At 36.5% G+C, this 21,196-nt stretch overlaps 1 protein-coding gene across 17 annotated transcripts in view; it reads right to left on the bottom strand.

Annotated features, from left to right (window-relative positions):
• The window catches only part of PCDH15 (protocadherin related 15), an 819,982-nt gene that overhangs the window by 275,789 nt on the left and 522,997 nt on the right, over nt 1–21,196 (bottom strand). For all 17 annotated transcript variants that reach the window (XM_075535092.1, XM_075535093.1, XM_075535090.1 and 14 more), the window contains one exon: nt 16,373–16,466. In XM_075535092.1, the coding sequence (XP_075391207.1) occupies nt 16,373–16,466 (94 nt within the window). The remainder of the gene's footprint in view (nt 1–16,372; nt 16,467–21,196) is intronic.

Genomic DNA, 21,196 nt, shown 5'->3' with positions numbered 1-21,196 from the left:
GTGAGGGAAAGGAGGAGGTGTTGGCCAACCCAGGGACAAGGGAGCAACAAGTGAGCCAAAATTAGTGGCAAGGAGGGTGTGAGAGGACTGGTAGGGATTCATCAAAGGCAATGTAACTGAGAGAAATTACTGAAACCCAAATGAAGGCTGAGCATGATAGTGGGACAAGAGGAAAGTAAAAGGAAATAGAGGAAAGAACTAGGAGACAAAGGGCATTTATAGATGTCTAAATGTACATATGTACAATTTGTAAATATATTTATTTTTATATTTGTAAATATAAATACATGTACATATGTAAATATATTTTATATGCTGATGGGGAAATAGATCTACATGTATATATTTATAGGTTTAGTATTAAGGCACCAGATGGACATTGGACCTCCACTCAAGTACTTTCTCAATGCAAGAACACTTTGTTAGCTTAAATTGGCATTCCATGATGCACACTTTCCGAACATGACTGCTGAAGACAATTGTGTGTATAAGCAAATGTGGTGAAGAAAGCTGATGGTAGTTGGCTATCAAAAGATATAGCATCTGGGGTCTTAAACACTTGCAGGTAAACAAACAGCCACCTTGCTCAGAAGCAACAAAGCCCACATGAAAGAAGCACACCAGCCTGGGTGACCACGAGGTGTTGAAGGGATCAGATATCAGGCATCAAAGAACATAAAATCATATCATTATAAATGAGGGGGAATGTAGAGTGGAGACCCAAAGCCCATCTGTAAGTAACGGGACACCCCCTTACAGAAAGGTTGCAGGGAGAAGATGAGCCAGTCAGCGTGTAGGATATCAATGATGAAACATACAACTTTCCTCTAAGTCTTAAATGCTCCCCGCCCCACACACCTATCATGATCCCAATGCTACCTTACAAATCCGGCTAGCCCAGAGGATGTACACTGGTACATATAGAAATTGGAAACACAGGGAATCCAGTGTGGATGATCCCTTCAGGACTAGTCAGAAGAGTGGCAATACCGGAGAGTGGAGGAAAGAAATGGTAGAAAGGGGGAACCGATTATAAGGATCTACATATAACCTCTTCCCTGGGGGACTGACAACAGAAAAGTGGGTGAAGGGAGACCTCTGACAGTGTAAGACATGACAAAATAATAATTTATAAATTATCAAGGGTTCATAAAGTAGGAGGGAGTGGGAACGGAGAGAGCATAAATGAGGAGCTGATATCAAGGGTTTAAGTGGAGAGCAAATATTTTGGGAATGACGAGGGCAGCGATTGTACAAAAGTGCTTGACACAATTGAGGTATGTATGGCTTATGATAAGAGTTGTATGAACCCCAAATAAAATGATTAAAAATACTCCAAATGGAATACAGAAAGAGAAAAACTTCTTATTAGTTAAGATGCTAGCATAGAAGCATCCTACAACAGAAAAGCTATTTATTGGGTACCCAAATAATTTTGTGTTTCATTGGCTCTGCAAAAACATTAGACTGTGTCAACTCCAATAAACTGTGGATAATCTTGAGAAGCATAGGGATTTCCAATCACTTCGTTGTGTTCATGAGGAATTTGTGCATGGATCAAGAGGTAGTTGTGTGAACAGAACAAGAGGAATCCTTAATGGTTTAAAACCAGGAAAAGTGTATGCCAGAGTTGTATCCTCTCACCATATTTGTTCAATTTCATGTTCAGTAAGCCATCAGAGAAGATGGGTTTTATAAAGACAGGTGGACCTTCAGGATCAGGAGAAAGCTGAGTGACAACCGCTGATAAGCAGATGGAAGAAACTTGCTTCTACAAGTGAAGAGGACTTGAAACAAGGGTTATAGTCTTCAGTATGGGTTACAACTCAATGTAAAGAAGACCAAAATCCTCATAACTGGACCAAAAGGTATCATTATGATAAATGAAGAAATGATTGAAGTTGTCGAGGATTTTGTCTTCTTGGATTCACAATAAAGGCATGTGGAAGCAGCAGTCAAGAGGTCAAAATCCATATTACATTCAGTCAATATGTTACATGAGACCTTTTTAGAGTATTGAAGAGCAAGAATGTTACTTTGAGGACTGTGGTGTGCCTGATCCAAGACATGATGTGCTCCATTGCGTCATATGCATGTAAAAGTAGACATCAAATAAGGAAGATGGAAGAAAAATGGAGATATTTGAATTGGGGTTTCAGAGAAGAATATAGAAAATATCATGACTGCTAAGAGGGCAAAATGATATGCATTTGAAGAAGTAAGGCCAGAGTGGCTCCTTACAGGCAAGGATGAGAAGACTTCATCTTATATACTTTAGACATATTGTCAAGAGAGCCCAGTCCCTGGCGAAGGTTATCATATTTGTTGAAGCAGAGTATCATAAAGGACAAAGGCCATCGAGGAGGTGAGTTTGGAAAGTGGCTGCATCCATGGGTTCGGGCATAGGAACAATTCTGAGGGTGGCAGAGGACCGCGCAGGTTCATTTTATTGAGCAACAGCGAATCCCAATTTCCAAAAAATATTTATATGGTTTTGTATAACCGTTAATCAGCTATTACTTGATGGTGTACCATAATTCTCAAAATATATGACAAGCTACATAATTCCATAGAATACAGTAAATATAGAAAGCATAGTGAGTATATCAAAGAATTCTATAAGTCATTGTCTTGAAATCTACTTTCTAACTGACGGCTTTTGATCAATCTTATAATATAGTAGAAAAAATTAGAGAGCCTCATTCAGCTCTAAATACAGTTTACATAGTAGTTAACATTCTACATTTGTGCTTGAACTCTTGGAAAAGTCAAAATATATGGTGATCAATGTAAAACAAAATTGATTACATATAAACATGGCTGATTCAAACCAAACTCTTGATATTCCTGCTCACAAGTCTTGTTCAGGCTTCATAATTTGAGGTTCAGACCGTAGTCCCCAAATTATTACATTATGACCACACAGCCTAAGATGTGAAGCAGGTAAATCTCAGTGTAGCATGTGGTGCAACATTAAAGGTAAAAGCCTGCCCTCCTGCAGTCAGATCATATGAGAAGCATGTTTATGTACAACGCAAGTTGCAAGCTACTATCTGTAATTAAATTCTAAATAAAGTTCACGCCCTCCACCTCACATGGCATGGAGTAGAGCAAAGTGCAGGTGGCTGATGGGAAAATCAAAGAATGACACCACTCTACCAAAAGAAAAAAAACAACCATTTGGGTGTTGCATGCAGAATAATTCATCTGTGAATTTTAAAATGAGAAGATAAAGCAGTATGAGGTGGTCATGAGAAACCCAAATGTAATGCAATACTATTTTTATTTAATATATATGTATATATTCATAGTTTACATTTACTTGTGGAAACCGTGTTTCCCTAGAGCCAATGTGCTAGTCTAAGAACTCTCTATTTGGGATCAAATGACAACAACCTCTGAAATTTTAGAAAAAACTTAGGAGGCCATTCGTGCAGGTTAATGGAGGAGGAATAGCTCAGAAATGAAGGCTGAGAATGGCTGCACAACTGAGAAAACAGCACTGCAAAATTGTCTTGTAGAATAATTAAAGTAATAGATTTTGTTGGGTGTATTCTCACCTGCAACAAAATTATTTTTTAAAACACATAAATAAAGGCAAAAGAGAGAACAAAATGTATGCGCAATCTCTACTAATTTTTACGTGATATGAAGTGAGAGGCCAGAAAGCTGAGCACGCTTAGGAAAGGGGCAAAAGAATCTGTACCCTCTCAAATTCAATCTCATTGCGGTAGCTACCTAATGTGGTGTCAATTTGAGGATTAAGAGTGAAGGGGTGGAGTCTAGCCTGTCAATCCAGAGATAGTCAATGAGATCTCTGTGTGGACAGGGCCTTCTCCTGAGGATTCTGGGAACTGCTGATTGTCCTCCTTGGAGACAAGAGAGAAACTCTCTCTCTGCTGACTCCCTGGGAGACATTGTAGCTGACAAAACACATGGAATTACGCTAAAGCCCTGGGAGCTGGAGAAGCCACATGGACCTACCCGGATGCAATAAGGCTTCTGAAGCTGGAGAAGCCACATAGAGACCCCTGCCAGTGCTAAGGTGCTTACAAAACCACTGGCTCCAAAGACTTTCTACCCACTGGCCTGTGATTGTCCTGCATTCAGTGTCATCGCATGTGTTCCGTGAGTCTGAAGAGGTTTTTATAGATTCGTATTGGACATATGGGCTAATATCAAACTTATGGATTTGGAGTGAACTGGGTTGGGATGCTTTCTTCATGTACAATAACCCTTTATATAAAACCCTCATGATTTTCTATGGATTTGTTTCTCTAGTCAACCCAGACAAACACACTCATGGAATGTCCAGAAATGGATATTCCTTGCTGCCATGTAAGAGACCAAAACCAAGCAAACTTTTAGTCAGTGAGGTGAAACTGATACCTAGTGACCCTAAAGGACAGCCGTCTTTCCCATCGACAGCCAAGTGTTTCCCTATGTCACCAGAGTTCTCCCTCCCAATGGAGATGAGCTGGCCAACCCCACAGGTTTCCTGCTTGCATTGCTGGAGCTCTCTGTCCAAGTAAGCAAGGTAGCAAGAGAACCGGCATTGGTATTTTCAGGTGCTGTTGAGTCAGTCCTGACTCATAGTGACCATATGTATGATGAAACAAAAATATTTCCCTTATGCGAACAGAATTATGAATCATGGTGTTAATGAACACTATCATCTGCCAGAAGACAAACAAATCTGTCTTCAAAAAAATACAGTCAGAATGCTTCTGAGAAGCAAGGATGGGGAGTTTGCTCATGTTCTTAGACTTTTTATCAGCAAGGACCAATTCCTGGAAAAGGGCATCATGCGTGGTAAATTGGAGGAGAGATGAGAAAGAGGGAGGCCCTCAAGGATATGGATTGACAGTGACAGCAGCAAGGAGTGTAAGAATAGCGGTGGTGTGATGATGATGATGTAGGACAGGACAGTGCTGCTTTGTTTGTTTTAGTTTGATGTAGACACGATTCCCATGAGCTGGTAGCACCTTGGTGGCACTGACAACAACGTGTTTACACAAAAGGAAGCCTGTTGGTGTTGTGGCTCAGTGTTCCACTGCTAATCAAAGGACAGAGCTAAAACTCAGCAGCAGCTCCAGGAGAGAAAACTGATTCTTCACTTCCATGAAATGTCACGGTACTGGATACCCCGAGAAGACCGTTCTGCACCCGAGAGTGCTGGTTGAGTCTTTCTGTTAATGCGACACTGCGTGTTGGTGGCACAGAGGCTAAAAACAAAAGAAAATCCTTTCCACAGTAAAATTATCTCAAAACTATATATTTTTAAAATTACAAAATGACCAGGCATTGTAGGAAATTTTAAGGCATGGGTAATGGCTTTTTCTCCCCTGAGTTATGGTTACTTCAGTGCAGTAATTCTGTGAAAATTCTTACAGTTACACATGACTTGCACCTATTTCTATCTTTGAAAAACACACAACAAAAGCTCACGCAGCCCTATAAAGGGTTTCTCAGACTGCAAATCTTTAACAGCTCCCTTTCTCTGAGAAAAGGCTGGATTTGAATGGCAAATTTTGTGGTTAGCAGCTCAAAACTTTTTACACTATCACAGCATGTGCCTAGATTTAAATCTTCAAAAATGTTACTTAGATTTCTGTATAAAGATGGTCATAGCAGTCCTATATGGCTAAAATCTGGAAACAATCCAAATACCCACTGATAGCATATACTTCTATAAACTGAAAGTATAATAGAATAATATAGTGTTAAGATAAGCAAACTATTCTATAGGTATTCATATGAAAGGATTTCATAAATATAAAATGAGTGAAAAAAGTCAGATGTCCAAATATTTATGACATATAGTTTCATTTATATAAATCTTAGTAAAAGATAAAATCATTCCATAGGGATAGTAGTCGGGATTGTGGTTATTTCTGAGCAGGAGATAAAGAGTGGGAAATAATGAAGGTAGATTTCTGGAATATTGATTCATTTCTGCTTCTTGTTCTAGTGAATTTTCACTGCAGAAAATTCCATAGACTTATATAGCAATGATCTATACACTCTATGTGTACTTGTTGCTTTTCAATGAAAACATTTAAATTAAACATTAACACATAAATATACATATATTTATAATTTTATGTGACTATGTATGAAAAAATCCAAATGCAATATAATTAGATAAAACAAAGATGATTTCATTCTCTTCTTGTAAATTTTGTATATATTCCATATTTTCTCCACAAGATTATATAGCTTTAATTATTAAAATATATTAACAAATGCTCTTTCTTTAAAAGTTGTTTGAGTTGAAATTCACAAAGATGATGTATAATTTTTACAGTTATAGTGGTTCTCAGTTGACCTAGGGCAAACAAGAAATTAAAATTAGATGCCTGGAGTTAACTCTGAGAGGAGACCAGACTTGAGTTTGCTTGATTTTTCACAACTGCCTAACCCCTTTTATGCCAGTCTATCTGAGTTGACTTGTTAACCCACTACATTCATGTTCATTTTAAAAGTCTTCAGTATTGACACTGTTGAGTGAAAAGTGTTCAGAATATTCTGGATCAACACTCAAAAACTATGTGTGACCTGTAACTTGGTAGAATAGTATGAAACTGGATCCCTAATTAAACTAAGAAATTAACAATTTAAATCCCACCATTTTGTACAAATAGGGCCAGATATTTATTGACCATATAGGTGCACTTCCCCATGTTAAAGATCTTGCAGTACTTAAAAAATAACAAGATTTCTGGGGGAAATATCATAAACACAGAGGGGTCACAAACAAATCCACCGCCATTCTACCCAAATGAAATCGCTGACCTACGCAGATTCACTGGCTAATTCCAACAGTCATTCACAGAAGAGTTGACACCAACCAATTCAATCTGTTCCGCAGCATAGAGAAGGAAAGAATCATCTCCAGTTCAGCCTACAAAGTCAACCTTGCCCTGATATCAAAGCCAGACAAAGACACAACTCCAAAAGAAAACTATACACCAATATCCCTCATGAATGAAAGTCCAAAATGTCTCAACAAAAATAATTGTCAACAAAATGGCTCCCTGAGTGGCTGGCCAGCAGGAAAGTGAAGCAGGGGAGGGTGTGTGTGTGCCCAGAACACTCCTTATAAAAAGGTCATGCCCACAAGGAGCACCATGAGACCTGCTTGACAGGCTAGACTCCACCCAGACACCCTATATCTTCAAGTGGACATGAAATTATGTAACTACCATAACACAAAAGTGGGATTCTTACCAGACACACAAGGATGGTTCAACATTACTCAAAGACTGTAATTTACCACATAAATAAAACAAAGGAAAATAATAGCATGGTCACCTCAATCAATGCAGAAAAGTCACTTAATAAAATCTGCTGTCTATTCCGGATTAAAAAAAACTCACCCAAAATAGATATATATGAGATATTCCTCAATATAATTATGAAATTTCTTAACAAATAACAAATTAATGGATAATGTGTATGCATATAAAACCATGGTTCAACATTATCCACAACAGAGATCCTAGAGAATGGAAACTAGAAATGGGTACCCAGCATCATCACTTTTATGAAATATTGCATGAGAAAACAAAGCACGAGAAATAGAACAAGTAAAGAAAATTAAATAAAAGAAGTAAAACTCATTGCCATAGAGTCAATGTCGACTCACAATGAGCCACAAGCAGACATACTCATACACAGAATAATGTATCATTGTGAAAGGGTCAATATTATCAGAAGTGAAGTATCGATATAATTTTCCCAGTTCTAAATTTCTACAAGGTGGAAAAACGTTATAAGTAAAAGAAAGTGGTCCAAATAAATAAATCATTACTGAGGAGGGAAGACAAAGTAGGTAGCTTCACACTTCCAAATCTCAGACCTATTATACAGGAAGACTAATAAAAACACCCTGTCACTGGGACACTTAGATCTACTGAGCAGAACCTGTCGACCATTGATCCTAAAAAAAGGGTTAAAATCAATTAAGTCGAAAAGAAATTGTATATCCTTGAACAAATGGTGCTGACAAAACAGGGTATCCATCCGAATAAATATGAAATAGGATTCAGACTTAGGGAATAATAGACAATGTAAAAACTTTTGGTGCATCTGCAAACATCTCTCAGTATGAACCTGTGGGATATTACGCTGACTCATGTCAGTTCATCGCTAAAGGACAAACATTGATTGGATCCATTAATATGAAGAGTCAAGAACAGATTTCTACACAGGGATATTTGATCATCCCCAGGAATGCAGGGAGTGACAGCAAAAATCACTAACTACATAGGTATGTGCAACTTTGGTGTGGTGGAAGAAAACACTCGATATGAAAGAAGTAAGCACACCACTCTCAAGGCAAAGGGAGACACAGAAAAACACACAAGAGGAAAGAGTAACACTCTTTACCAATATCGTAAGCACATGTAAAGTTCTGTGGGACATACACAGAACTGCAGTGCCTCGCAAGAACAGAACACAGTGGGGGACGGGTCAGGGGTGTGAGGGGAGCTGATATCAAGAAGTTCAAGAAGGAAGAGAATATTTTGAAACTTAGTGTGGTGACAACTGTACAATACTTTTTGATGTGATTGAACTATGGAGTGATATATCTATATTAGCTCCCAATGAAATGATTTTGAAAAAAATCATGGAATGAGGAATATCATGACAGATATCAGAAGGGTCTTAGCTGAAAACAGAATCCCAGAAAGAGGCTATCTGTATATTATTTTCTATGTCAATGCATCATAGTGTGAAACACAACAAATTATGAATAACATTATAAAGAATGAGGTTATCAAAATTCTTAAAAGTGTTGCTATAGAAACTTTAAAAAGGGCAAGAGGCTGCTGTTGGATCAGAACAAGGGGAAACTGAAATGTTTAAAATATGGAAAGATGCACATTAGGGGTGTGTCCTTTCACCATATTGATTCAATACATATGTCAAGTAAAGAATCAGAAAACCTGGACTATGTGAAGAAGATTGAGGCATCAGGATAGGAGGAATGCTAATTAGCAGACTGCCATGAGAATTGAGCATATAATCAGAAAAACCGGATTATATGAAGAAGAACGTAGCATCAAGATGGGAAGAAGGCTAATTAACAACCTGTGCTTTGCAGATGACACAAGTCTGCTCACTGAAATTGAGGAGGATTTGAAGCATGGACTGGTGAAGATCAAGGACTTCCGCCTGTCGTTTAGATTACAACTCAATATAAAGAAGACCAAAATGATCACAACTGGATCAATAGGTATCATCATAATGATCAGAGAAAAGGTTGATTGCGAGATTTTATCTCACTTAGATCCACAATCAATGTTAATGAAAGTAGTAACCAAGAAACCAAATGATGAATTGCACTGGGCAAGTCTTCAGAATGAAACTCAGAGTGTTGAAAAGGAAGGATATTTCTTTGAAAACTAAGATGCACCTAATCCAAACCATGATTTTCATTGATCCAATCAACAACTAATCATAGGAAAATTGGACACTGAATAAGGAAGACCTAAGAAGAATCGATGTATTTGAAGTTGGGTGCAGGTGAAGAACATTGAAAGTGCCAGGGGCTGTCAAAAGAACCAGCAAATCTGTCCTGGAAGTAGTATAGCCAGAATGTACTTTGGAAATGATATCCGGGAGAGGCCAGAACCTGTTTGGTAAAGTAGAGAGGCGGCAAAGAGAGAAAGGCCTTCAGCGAGACTGATGACACGGTGGCTGCAACAAGGGGCTCAAACATAAGAAAACTTGTGAGGTGAGCAGAGGGGTGGGCAGTGTGTCATTCTGTTGCACACAGGCTCATTAGAGGACAGGGACCACGTGAGGGCATCTAGCAATAACAATAGGAGGGAGATGCGACCTTGATTGCTGAAAGGAAGAGGCCTATACACACTGAGGATGATTAAAGATTGCAATCTTGGTTTTAAAAAATTTGTCACATCTGAACCAATGTACAACATTATGATATATGAAGAAAAGGTTGCCGTTTTCAAGGATTTCATCTTGCTTAGGTCCACATCAACAATCAGGGGAGCAACAGTCACGCAGTCAAATGACAAATTCCATTCATCAAGCATCCTCCTAAAAAGTCACTTTAAAGCGTTAACATTCATAGGTGTCACTTGAGCCATGTTATGGCATTTCCGATTGCCTCGTGCACATGTGAGAGTTGGACAATGATTAAAATACACCAGGGCATAATCGGTGTCTCAGAATAATGGTGTCGGTGCAGAATATTTAATTCCCCATGCAGTTTCAGAAGACCAATCTGGCTCGTAAGAAGTGCAGTTAGATTACCAAGGGCTCATGAGGGAGGGGGCAACGGGGAGGGAGGGGAATAAAAAGAGGACCTGATGCAGAGGGCTTAAGTGGAGAGCAAATGCTTTGAGAATGATTGGGGCAGGGAATGTATGGATGTGCTTTATACAATTGATGTATGTATATATATGGATTGTGATAAGAGTTGTATGAGTCCCTAATAAAATGTAAAAAAAGAAAAGAGGAGAAAAAAATGATTAGGGCAAAGAATGTACAGATGTGCTTTATACAATTGATGTATGTATATGTATGAACTGTGATAAGAGTTGTATGAGCCCCTAATAAATTGTTTTAAAATAGTGCAGTTAGAATGCTTCTGAGGAGTGAGGATGATGAAACTTTGTTCTCATGCTTTGGATACTAATGATCAGTCTCTGGAGAAACACTTCGTGCTTGCTAAAGGATCCTTGACTAGCAGAAGACTATCAATGAAATGATTTGATGAAGTGGCAGGCTCAACCGTATAACCGATTGTGAGGATGCTATGGGACTAGCAGTTTTCTGCCATGTTGTACATAGAAGCATTAAACTAGAATCAGCTCAATGCCATTTAATAATAACAGAAACATATCATCCTAGAGATACAAGAATAACAAACAAAACTGTGGGGAACAAATAAATAAAGATGTAACTTGAACAGAGTTGGAAGGATATAGTATAGGGATCATGGATGTGCACCTAGGCACATATACTGGGTTTACAGCTGATATTTTGATGGTATTGAAGGAAGAATTCCAAATTTCACTGAAGGTATTGACTCTTGGAATTGACAGAATTCCAACTGGGATATTTCAGCAAATGAATGTAGTGCTGGCATTCATTTGTCTATCCCAGGACATCTGGAATACTATTATCTTACCAACAGACTGGAAATATTCCCATTTGTGTCCATTCTAAAGAAAGGTTATCCAGAAAAATTAAAAACAGGGAACTGCCAGGAATCCAAGTTGGATTCAGAAAAGGATGTTCAATGTGAGATATCATAGCTCAAATCAGATACATTTTGGGAGAAAGTAGAGAATACCAGAAAGATGTTTATCTGTGTTTTATTGACTATCCAAAGACATTAAGCTGTATGAGTGATAACAATTAGGGATAACATTGAAAAGAACAGGTGTTCTAGAACACTTAATTGTTCTCTTGCAGAACACACACATAAACAAAGAGGTATTGCTTCAATAGAACCAAGAGGCAGTGTGTGGTATAAAATCTGGAAAGGTATATCAGGTTATATCCTTTCACACTATTGATTCCCTCTGTATGTTGAGTAAATAATTTGAGAACCTGGAATAGATAATGATGAACATGATATGAGGATCAGAAGAAAACTCATTAACAACTGGTTATATGTAGTTATTACAACTGAACTGGTCACAATTGAAATACGTGTTGATAAAGATTAACTACTTCAGCCTTAGGTGTGAATTATACTTTAACATAAAACAAAATTATCCATACAAAGACCAATAAGGAACATTATGATGAATAAGGAAAAGATTTAGTTTGTCAAGAATTTAATATATCAGGATATACCATCAATATACATAAGAGCAGTCAGTGATATACTGATCTATCCATTATCTATCATCTATCTATACTAATATGTTGTGATATACTGAGCTGAGCTAACCCGAGGGAACACATTTCTTGAAACTATTAAAAAGCAGAGAGATCACATTGAAGAGTAAGGCATGCCTGACTCAAGCCACAGGATGGACAATCACTTCATGTTCATGAAAAACTGGGGTAAATTGAGGAAAATGGAAGAATCGATGCTTTTGAATTATGGTGTTAGATTATTAAATGTATCACAGAAAGACATCAAGACAAGTAAATTCTGGGAGGGTGGAGGGAGGGTGGTTTGGAAAGAGGGAACCAATTACAAGGATCTACATATAACCTCCTCCTCCCTGGGGATGGTCAACAGAAAAGTGGGTGAAGGGAGATGTCAGACAGTGCAAGATATGACAAAATAATAATTTATAAATTATCATGGGTTCATGAGGGAGGGGGTGGTGGGGAAGGAGAGATAAAATGAGGAACTGATGCCAGAGGCTTAGGTTCAGAGCAAATGTTTTGAGAATGATGAGGGCAATGAATGTAAAAATGTGCTTCACACAACTGATATTTGTATGGATTGGGATGAGTTGTAAGAGCCCCTAATAAAATGATTTTTTAAAGTAAAATTGTGATGGAATAGAGCATAGTAATAAGGATGAGTTTAAATGTTCAACTACACCATATTAAAATATTTTAATTAAGTTTTTAATCTCTTTTCTTTTTGCAAAAAGGAGCTGATATTCATCAACCATGTAGTACATTTCTCAATATCTTCGGGACTTTTAGATAATTTGAAAATGTCAATATGTCCAATGAAAAAGTAAGATAATACATATAGAATACTTTCTGTGAAAATAATTAGGATTTGTTAACTATAATACATGATTATGTAAAATATTTCAGGTCAATTAGGAAAAATGTCACCGATGTGCTTCAATATGTTTATGTACCAAATATATCGTTTATATTTCTTATTAGGGACAAATTAGCAGTTAATTTTAAGTACGAATCTACCAAGAATTACATAAGGTTGTAAGTAAAAATGATAAACTGAAAAGTATACCAGTGAATGCATTTTGAAATCAATTAAACATTTTAAATATATTCCAATTCAATAAAAAAATAAAATACCAAGTTACTAAGTTTAATTGATCAAAAACTATTTGTTTGCTTTGCTTACACTATATATTTTCCTGATTTATCTTAAAAGAGCCATTAAAATGCTATTTTATTAAAAGAATAGATAAACAATGAGTTACATTAGCTGAATTGACTTTGAGCGAGCAAATATCAGTCTCCACATCCCTGAGACTTGAAGCACTAGATGGTGCCCAGTGACCACCAATAACTGGTCTGAAAATTATCACAATAGAAAATACTGGGCAGAGTGGTTGGGAATGTGGAAGCAAATTCCAAATCATAAATGAGGTCTGGGGCTGGATAGAAACTGGGGTGTCCAACCAAGACTATGGGCTTTATTCATGTTCAGATCTGAAACTGAACTACCAGGTGTGTGAGAATAACCAATCGTGTAAGACCAAAAAGTCAGAATGTACCCGAGGACAGAGGGTAGGAAAGAATACGTACTGGAGGCAAGAAACAGTGGGAAGAAGTGGGATAACTGATTTTACATTGAGGGCATTGAAATACGTGAGTTGAAACAAAATGTGTATAAACTGTTAAAAGAAAAACTCATGACCTACTCTGTAAGCCTTTACCTAAATAAAATGTTTAAAATTTGTTCACTAAATTATTTCTCTACATATTTCAAATATACCATAGAGACAAAATTAAAATTACATCTTTAAAATTACCCACTACAATGGTGTAGTAGAACAATATTATAGTTTGTGTCAATTTTCTTTCTCTTTTCTTGCTTTGAATTAATCTAATTCAACCATATTATCAACTAGAAATCCTTAATCAAATTATGTGAAAAACATCCTGCTGCTGTTAGGTGGATTCCAATTGGTCAGGATTCATAATCACCTTATGAACAAAACTGAACACTGCCTGCTTCTGCCCTCACCTAACAGTATTGCCGCTTGTGCCCATTGTTACAACCACTGTGTCAATTCATCTTACTGAAATTCTTGCCTCTTTTTCACTGACCTGCTACTATCAAACCTGCTTATATCCTTCCAGAGATTTGTGTCTCCTGATCACATGGCCAAAGGCAAAAATATTGCCAAAAAGAACTAATCTCCTTTTAATCTAGAATTTATTTTTAGTGTATAGCAAGGGAGAAACGTAATTAATAGATGGAGCCATGCCAAATCTAAATATAGGATTTCTTTTCCATCTGCTTCCTTGTTCCTTATTGTTAAGGCCAGATAAAATTCACTAGCTAAATTACTACCATTACTTTTCTGATTTATAATGAAATATCTCAAGGCTATGTATTATGATTTCCTTCTTTCATTTTTTTCTTTAATAATTGACCTGAATGTTCTTTCCTAATTTCACTTCTCTCTAATGATTTCCCATCCTCTATACTTAATAATTCCTATCACTGTTTAGCCTGCTATTATTCTGACTTCCTCCTTCAGTTATTACTCAGCCAAGCTACCCACTACACTTTCATCATAATTCAAGTCTTTCAAATATATCCTTCAAAAGTCTCTCTCTGATCTCTTTAATACAGGTACAGTCTATTCAGCAAAGCATCATGTGTATGTATATATACATATGTATGAATCTTAGGAGTTAATTTTTCTTAAATCCTATACTATTTCTGTTACCACTGGTTGTGCTGTTCCTTAAAAGTATTCCTCCCTGCCCTGGATCCAATAATAGCTATTTATATAAGGAGTGAGAAATATATTTTAAAAACATATTATTGACAGAATATCATTGTCAAACTTAAGTAATGATCCTTAATCCTCTTTTTTCTCATCACTCCTTTATCATTTTGTTGTTCTGTGCAGACTGCATGTTCCTGTGTTGCTGTAAGTTACTCAACCAGTATTTCAAATACTAGCATGGTCATTCCTAGGGAATAGGTTTCCGTGTTGTTTCCAGATGAATAAAAAACTAGGTTAATCACTTCTGAGGGACTAGCCAGTGAAAACCTTAAGAGTAGCAGGAGAATAGAGTCTGATACCGTGCTGATACAGACTGATAAGCAACATAGTGTGATATAAGACTATATCAATCCAAGCCACTTGGATTGAAAGACACCCAGAATACGACTGGGCGAGAGAACTTCCTTTCCCGAGCAGGTCACATCTCAATGGTGTGGATAAAGAACAAAGCTTCCATGGCCTGGGCCTGTGGATGGATCATGACTGAAAATGAAAAAAAAAAAGAAATAAAAGAAATAAAAACAGCTGAAAATTTGATTAATAATTGGAACACAAATGTGCAAAATCTGAATCTAGGAAAATTGCAAGTTGTCAAAACTGGAATTGAAACCACTGAGAGGCTGAAATCCTAAGCATTAGGAGTTGAAATGGAATGACATTGGCCATTTTGAATTGGACAATTATATGGGTTACTACGCCTGATGGACAGATTCAAGAGGAATTGCATTAGATTCATGGACAAGAATAGCATTCCAATGTCTATCTTGAAATATCATGCTGTATGTGATAGGATAATATCTATATGCCAAAAAAGACCAGTTAGTGCACCAACCATTAAATAAAATGATGAAGAAACTGGCTATAAACCTATAAAAAGTCTTTTTGGTTATAAACGATAAAGAAATTATTCCAGGATAACAGTACTTATTTGGCCCATCAGTATTGGCAAAGGGAAACACAGACTTGTATCAAAGGGATAGAGAAAATGCTATCTAATCATATTCACAACCGCTGAAAACCTGTACTGCTTAAAAATCAGAATCGTGGTGGTTGTGGACAAGGTGGTTCACTGGACACAGACGAATCATTATAAAATGCATACATCTGATAAAAATTTATTTATTCTAAAACCTTATTTTCTGATGCAGAAGAAATAGAGTGCATTTTTCTTTAGTATGCACATATGGTTAAGTCACTGAGACGGTCACGGATCATTTGGGATACTGAGTGCTCCTTAAACAAACCTATGGAATTATTCATATGGGTTTTCTAAATGCTTTGATAGATGTATCCCCAAATCCCCCAATCCTCAAAAAGAGTGTCCACCGATTAAAGAACATGTACTATGGCATGCTGAAGCAGCAGGAAGCAACCTAGAGCGGTGCAATTTCAGACAAAACGGAGTGCTCCCTACGTAAGGTAGAATTCTTCCCCCCAGTAATTGTGTTGAACTACCAATCACAAAGTTCTAAAATGTCAGATCAAAAGTTGCAAAAACATAGCATATTCAAAGTATAGATTCAGAGAGCTAAAAAGTCAGTAGGTAAAATAGTATTTCCAGTAAAAAATAAAGTTGCCCAAGCCAAAAAAAATGTAAGTACATCAGTTTATTACTGTAATGAATAGTTTTAGAGTGCAATGTTACAAGACTCTCTAAGTTCCCTTAACAGTGTTGAAAACTCTTGCCTAGAGTGGCTACTCACCCCATCTGGCCTGCCATCCGAAGCCGTGACAATGAGAATGTAGCGGTCAGTGCTCTCCCTGTCCAGTGCTTTCCCCAGGGTGAGAATTCCAGTTCTAGTGAAAGAGAAAACAAGCGCACACAATGCAAATAGACTTATGTCACAAAAATATTCTTATTATGATAAACCTCTTTGGATAGGGTTTTTCCCTTCAGCATATACAGGTTGAGTATTGAAGATTTATTATTTGCTTTGGAAATTTTGAAAGACATTTAAAGTGATTGATTGTAGCAAAAATGAAACTTGAAGAATTCAATGGGATAGCTGTGTTGATTCTCTGGTCCCCAGCAAGAGAACCCCCACCCCCAAATAAACTCTGTTTATTTAATGCCAGGAAGAAATATATCTACCTTACTTGTATTAATTTGAATGTCAATTTTTTCTATTATTCTTTAGTAGTTTAAGTATATTTGAACCAGTAAATAGTTTCTTATAACTAACTGAAATTACCTGTCCTCTTCATTTTCATATATGTGCTCCATGGTGAAATGTTAATCATTTTAATTCGATCTTTGGAACTCACTGTAGATTAAAATAAATGAATAATATTTTTGGCCCATCATAGTACTTTAAATAATACAAGAAGGAGTTTTCAAAGAAAAATTTAGAGATATCATGGTTAATAAGTTTTCAATATATCTTCATTCTCTTTTATAATCATGCTTAAACATAATTGTTTTCAAAACTTGGCTTAGATTACATTTAGTGTTTTACATTGTTTAAAAACACAATTTATGACTACTAGTTATATAATTTCTTAATTGATCAAATCAAATGAGTTCTTAGATATCCTGACAATATTTTAAATCTATCATTATTTTCACATTTAGGTGGATCTTAATTTTACATATCATGGGGATATAGCCATAGGCGGATTCTTATTCTTAGAAATATTTTACTATTATAACTTAGTATTTGACGCTTCATAAAAGTGCTATTTAAGGTTTTACCTTTCAGTGGAACATCTTTGTTTGCTTTTAAATCAGTTTGGTCATGTATTTGCTCTCTAAATAAAGTTCCACGCTCATTTCAGGTTTTACAATCTAACAATGTATATGACTCTTTAATTAAGACTTAGGAAGCACTTGCATTAGAGGAGAGAGCACCCTAATATAATAAAACCTTAAAATATTTATCAAGTATTAAAACAGGATTTACTTCTGATTGATTAAAAGCTTTCCATTTAATACAAGTGCTTACATTGTTAACATGGAATTTAAGCATTTCACACCACGTACATGAAAAAATTCCCTCACCGTTAAATGTGATTTTTTTTTGACAAACATTTTGCAGTCTCTTTGGTGCTTGAGCGCCAGAAGTCAAAGCCATTGACTCTAAATTAAAGTCACCCTTACTCCGTTTGTTTTATTTTGTTGTTGTTTTGGACATAGCGTTTTTTAAGCAGTTTGAAACATATGGCATGAATTTGGGAAGTTGACTTTACTTCTTGTACATTTTTAAATGTTTTGTCAAAATAACTAAAAACCAGTTCCCAGAGTGTCTTCAGAACAATCAAGTTTGGATCCACTTTCCACACTGCAGACGGTTCAGACTATCTCCTTCTGAAGTGACATTCAATGAGAAACATGAGGCATTTATTGTTCTGATTCTAACCCACAAGTTAATGTAGAAAAAGGAAAACCTGGCTACAGCACACAGAATGAAAGGACATTGAGATTTTTTAACCCAAGTCTGTTTGTTTGAGATTCAGCACTCTACATTGTTCTTTATTAAAACAATATAAAACAATAGTCACTATCATTGAGTCAATTACAACTCTTAGTGACCTGCCTTAGGTTCCAGAGCTATAAATCTCTACAGGTGCAGAGAGCCTCAGCTTTCTCCCTTGGAGTGTGGGTTTGAACCACTGATCTTGAGGTTAAAAGGCCAACACCCAGCATCACCAAGGATCCTCATTCTCCCTTTCTAATTATAGATTTTTACAAATGCTAATTAAGCTTTATGGCATTTGGTCTGTCTAGGGCCAAATAATAAGTAACCAATCATTTATTTCATGACCTGGTAATTATGATGAAGATTATTCTTTCCTTCAAATAATATATGCTTGTGTTCCATATTTTAACCAGTAGAATGGAATATTAGAGAATAGAAAAATAGGCAGTATATTTTGGCATTCTCAGCAAAAGAGCAATTTATGGGAACGTATGAAGCAGCTTTTTATGAAATACCAGAACTAAGTAATAAGCAGAAGTTCTATTTTTAATTATCATCGAAAGGTACAATACCAAAAACCAACCAAAATAATGTTGAGTAGGTTACAACAAAATAGAAACTATAGAATAGTTTCTATAAACCATAGGCTTTACAGAGCTGTATATATCATTACAAAAGCTGACTACTACATCTTTCTCCCACAGAACGCATTGTAGATTCAAACCAGTCACTTTTCAGTTAACAGTGGAATCACTTCACTACTTTAGTAGTTGACTGAACTTCACTCTTAAGAAATCTACTAGTTAACTAAACTTAACAATTTAGGAATGCAAGAAACATCGACTAATTCACATATTGAAAATTTATAAACATCACATCAGATAAAATATGATAAAAATGCACTTAAAAGAATATTGCAAAGGAGGACACTCAGTGTTAAAAAAAGTCATTAGTGATTAACAATCACAACCACTGTTTGCCTGTCAGTTTGTCATACTGTGGTGACTTGTATGTTGTCGGGATGCTGAAGCTACTCCACTGGTATTTCAACAGGGGCGAAGCTTCCAGAGAAAGAACAGACCACAAAAAAGAAGTAAGATGTCCACTTCAGAGTAATTAGCTACTGAAAATCCTTTGAATAGCATCTAAACATTATCAATTACTGAAAACCTAATGAACGAAGGGGAGCATGGTCAGAAACAGTGACAGACGGTGAGCCCCTGCATTCAGATGACGCTCAAAATGGACCAAGGTCGAGCTGCCTTCTTAAAGTGCAGTCACCGACAAGGACTCATGGGGTAAGGCCTGTGGAGGCAAAGCCATCACAGGATCTTCGTTTGCTGATGGGGCACGACGTCAAGTGAAAAGAAACAGCTGCAAACATCAATTAATATGTCGAACTTTAAAGGTCTGAAGTTTGAAACTATTAAAATGGGAAGTTATTAAAAATGAAATGAATGCATAAATAGGCTTTCTATAATCCAGGCATTCATGAGCTGAGACAAACTAAAATTGGCTATATTTAATCAGGAAACCAGATAACTTCCTGTGCTGGGGACGCTGATATCAGAGTGATGGCATTACATTCCTCTTCCAAAAGAATATTTAAAGATTTATCTTACAGTGCAATGCTGACTATAATAAGATCATATCCATCTGCATTTCAGGAAAACCTTAAATGCAATTATTATTTAAATTTATGCACCAACCACCTAAGCTAGGGATGCAAAAATGGAAGAATTCAACCAGTCTTCAGTCAGAAATTGATCAAACATTCAATCAAGATGTATTGGGAAATATTGACAATTGTGATGCAAAGTTCGAAGCAAAAAGTATGGTACAGTAGTTGGAAAATATTGTCTTGGTGGTAGAAATGTAGCTATAGATTCCATGATAGAATTTTGCAAGACCAACGATTTGTCCATGGTAAATGCCTCTTTTGAGCAACACAAAGGTGACCAGGCATGTGGACTTCTCCAGGTAGAGAACACAGAAATCAAGTGACTACATCTTTGGGAAGAGACCATGAGACCCTCAGTATCAGCAGCTAACACCAGGCCAGTGGTCTACTGTGGAACAGACCATCAATTACTCATATGTAAATTCAGGTTGAAGGTGAATTAAAGGAAAACAAGTCCACGAGATTTAAAAGATGGCCTTGAAAATACCCCACCTGAATTTTGAGAACAAATTTGATGCATGAAACACTAATGACAGAGATCTCTTGAGTTGTGGGAGAACATCAAGAACAGTATACAAGGAGAAAATTAAAGATCATTAAGAATAAAGGGAAGAGAGAATAATTTCAAGTATATGTCAAATGAGATTCTGAAACTTGCTCTTAATTCTACAGCCGCTAAAGCACATGGAAGAAATGATGAAGTCTATGATCTGAATAGAAAATTTCAGAGGATGGCTTGAGAAGACAAAATAAAATATTATAATGAAATGTTCAAATACCAAAGAGTTAGAAAGCTAAAAGAGAAGAACACAGCATATCTTAAACTGAAAGAATTCAAGAAAAAAATTCAAGCCTCAAATTGCAATATTGAAAGATACTATAGGCCAAATATTGAGTGATGAAGGAAGCATCAGAAGAAAATGTAACGAAGACACAGAGTCACTGTACCAAAAACAACTAGTCAACATCCCATCATTTCAGGAGGTAGTATATGAGCAAAATCGCATTGAAAGCATTATCCAAAAAACAAGGCTGCAAGAATTGATGAAACACCAATTCAAATGTTTCAATAAGCTGATGAAGCACTGGAAGCACCCCTAAATGTATGAGGAAATTTTTAATACATTTGCTTGGCCATTTGGACAAGTTGGACATTTGTACTCATATAAAAATGGTGACCTAGCAGAATGTGCAAATTTAGAACAATAGCATTGTTATCACATGCAAGTAGAATTTCACTGGGGATAATCCAACAATGATTGCAGCAGTGTATTGACAAAAGCAGCCAGAGTTCCCCGCCAGATTTAGATGAGGACATGGAACAAGAGGTATCATTGCTAACGTCCGGTGGACCGTGGTAGAAAGCAGAAAATACCAGAGAGACGTTTACTTGTATTTCATTGAGTATGAAAACTCATTCAGCCGTGTGG

This window comes from Tenrec ecaudatus, chromosome 16, assembly GCF_050624435.1.
Source record: "Tenrec ecaudatus isolate mTenEca1 chromosome 16, mTenEca1.hap1, whole genome shotgun sequence".
Taxonomy (NCBI): domain Eukaryota; kingdom Metazoa; phylum Chordata; class Mammalia; order Afrosoricida; family Tenrecidae; genus Tenrec; species Tenrec ecaudatus.
The sequence above is the reverse complement of the archived record's forward strand: the minus strand, read 5'-3'. Positions and strand labels throughout refer to the sequence as shown.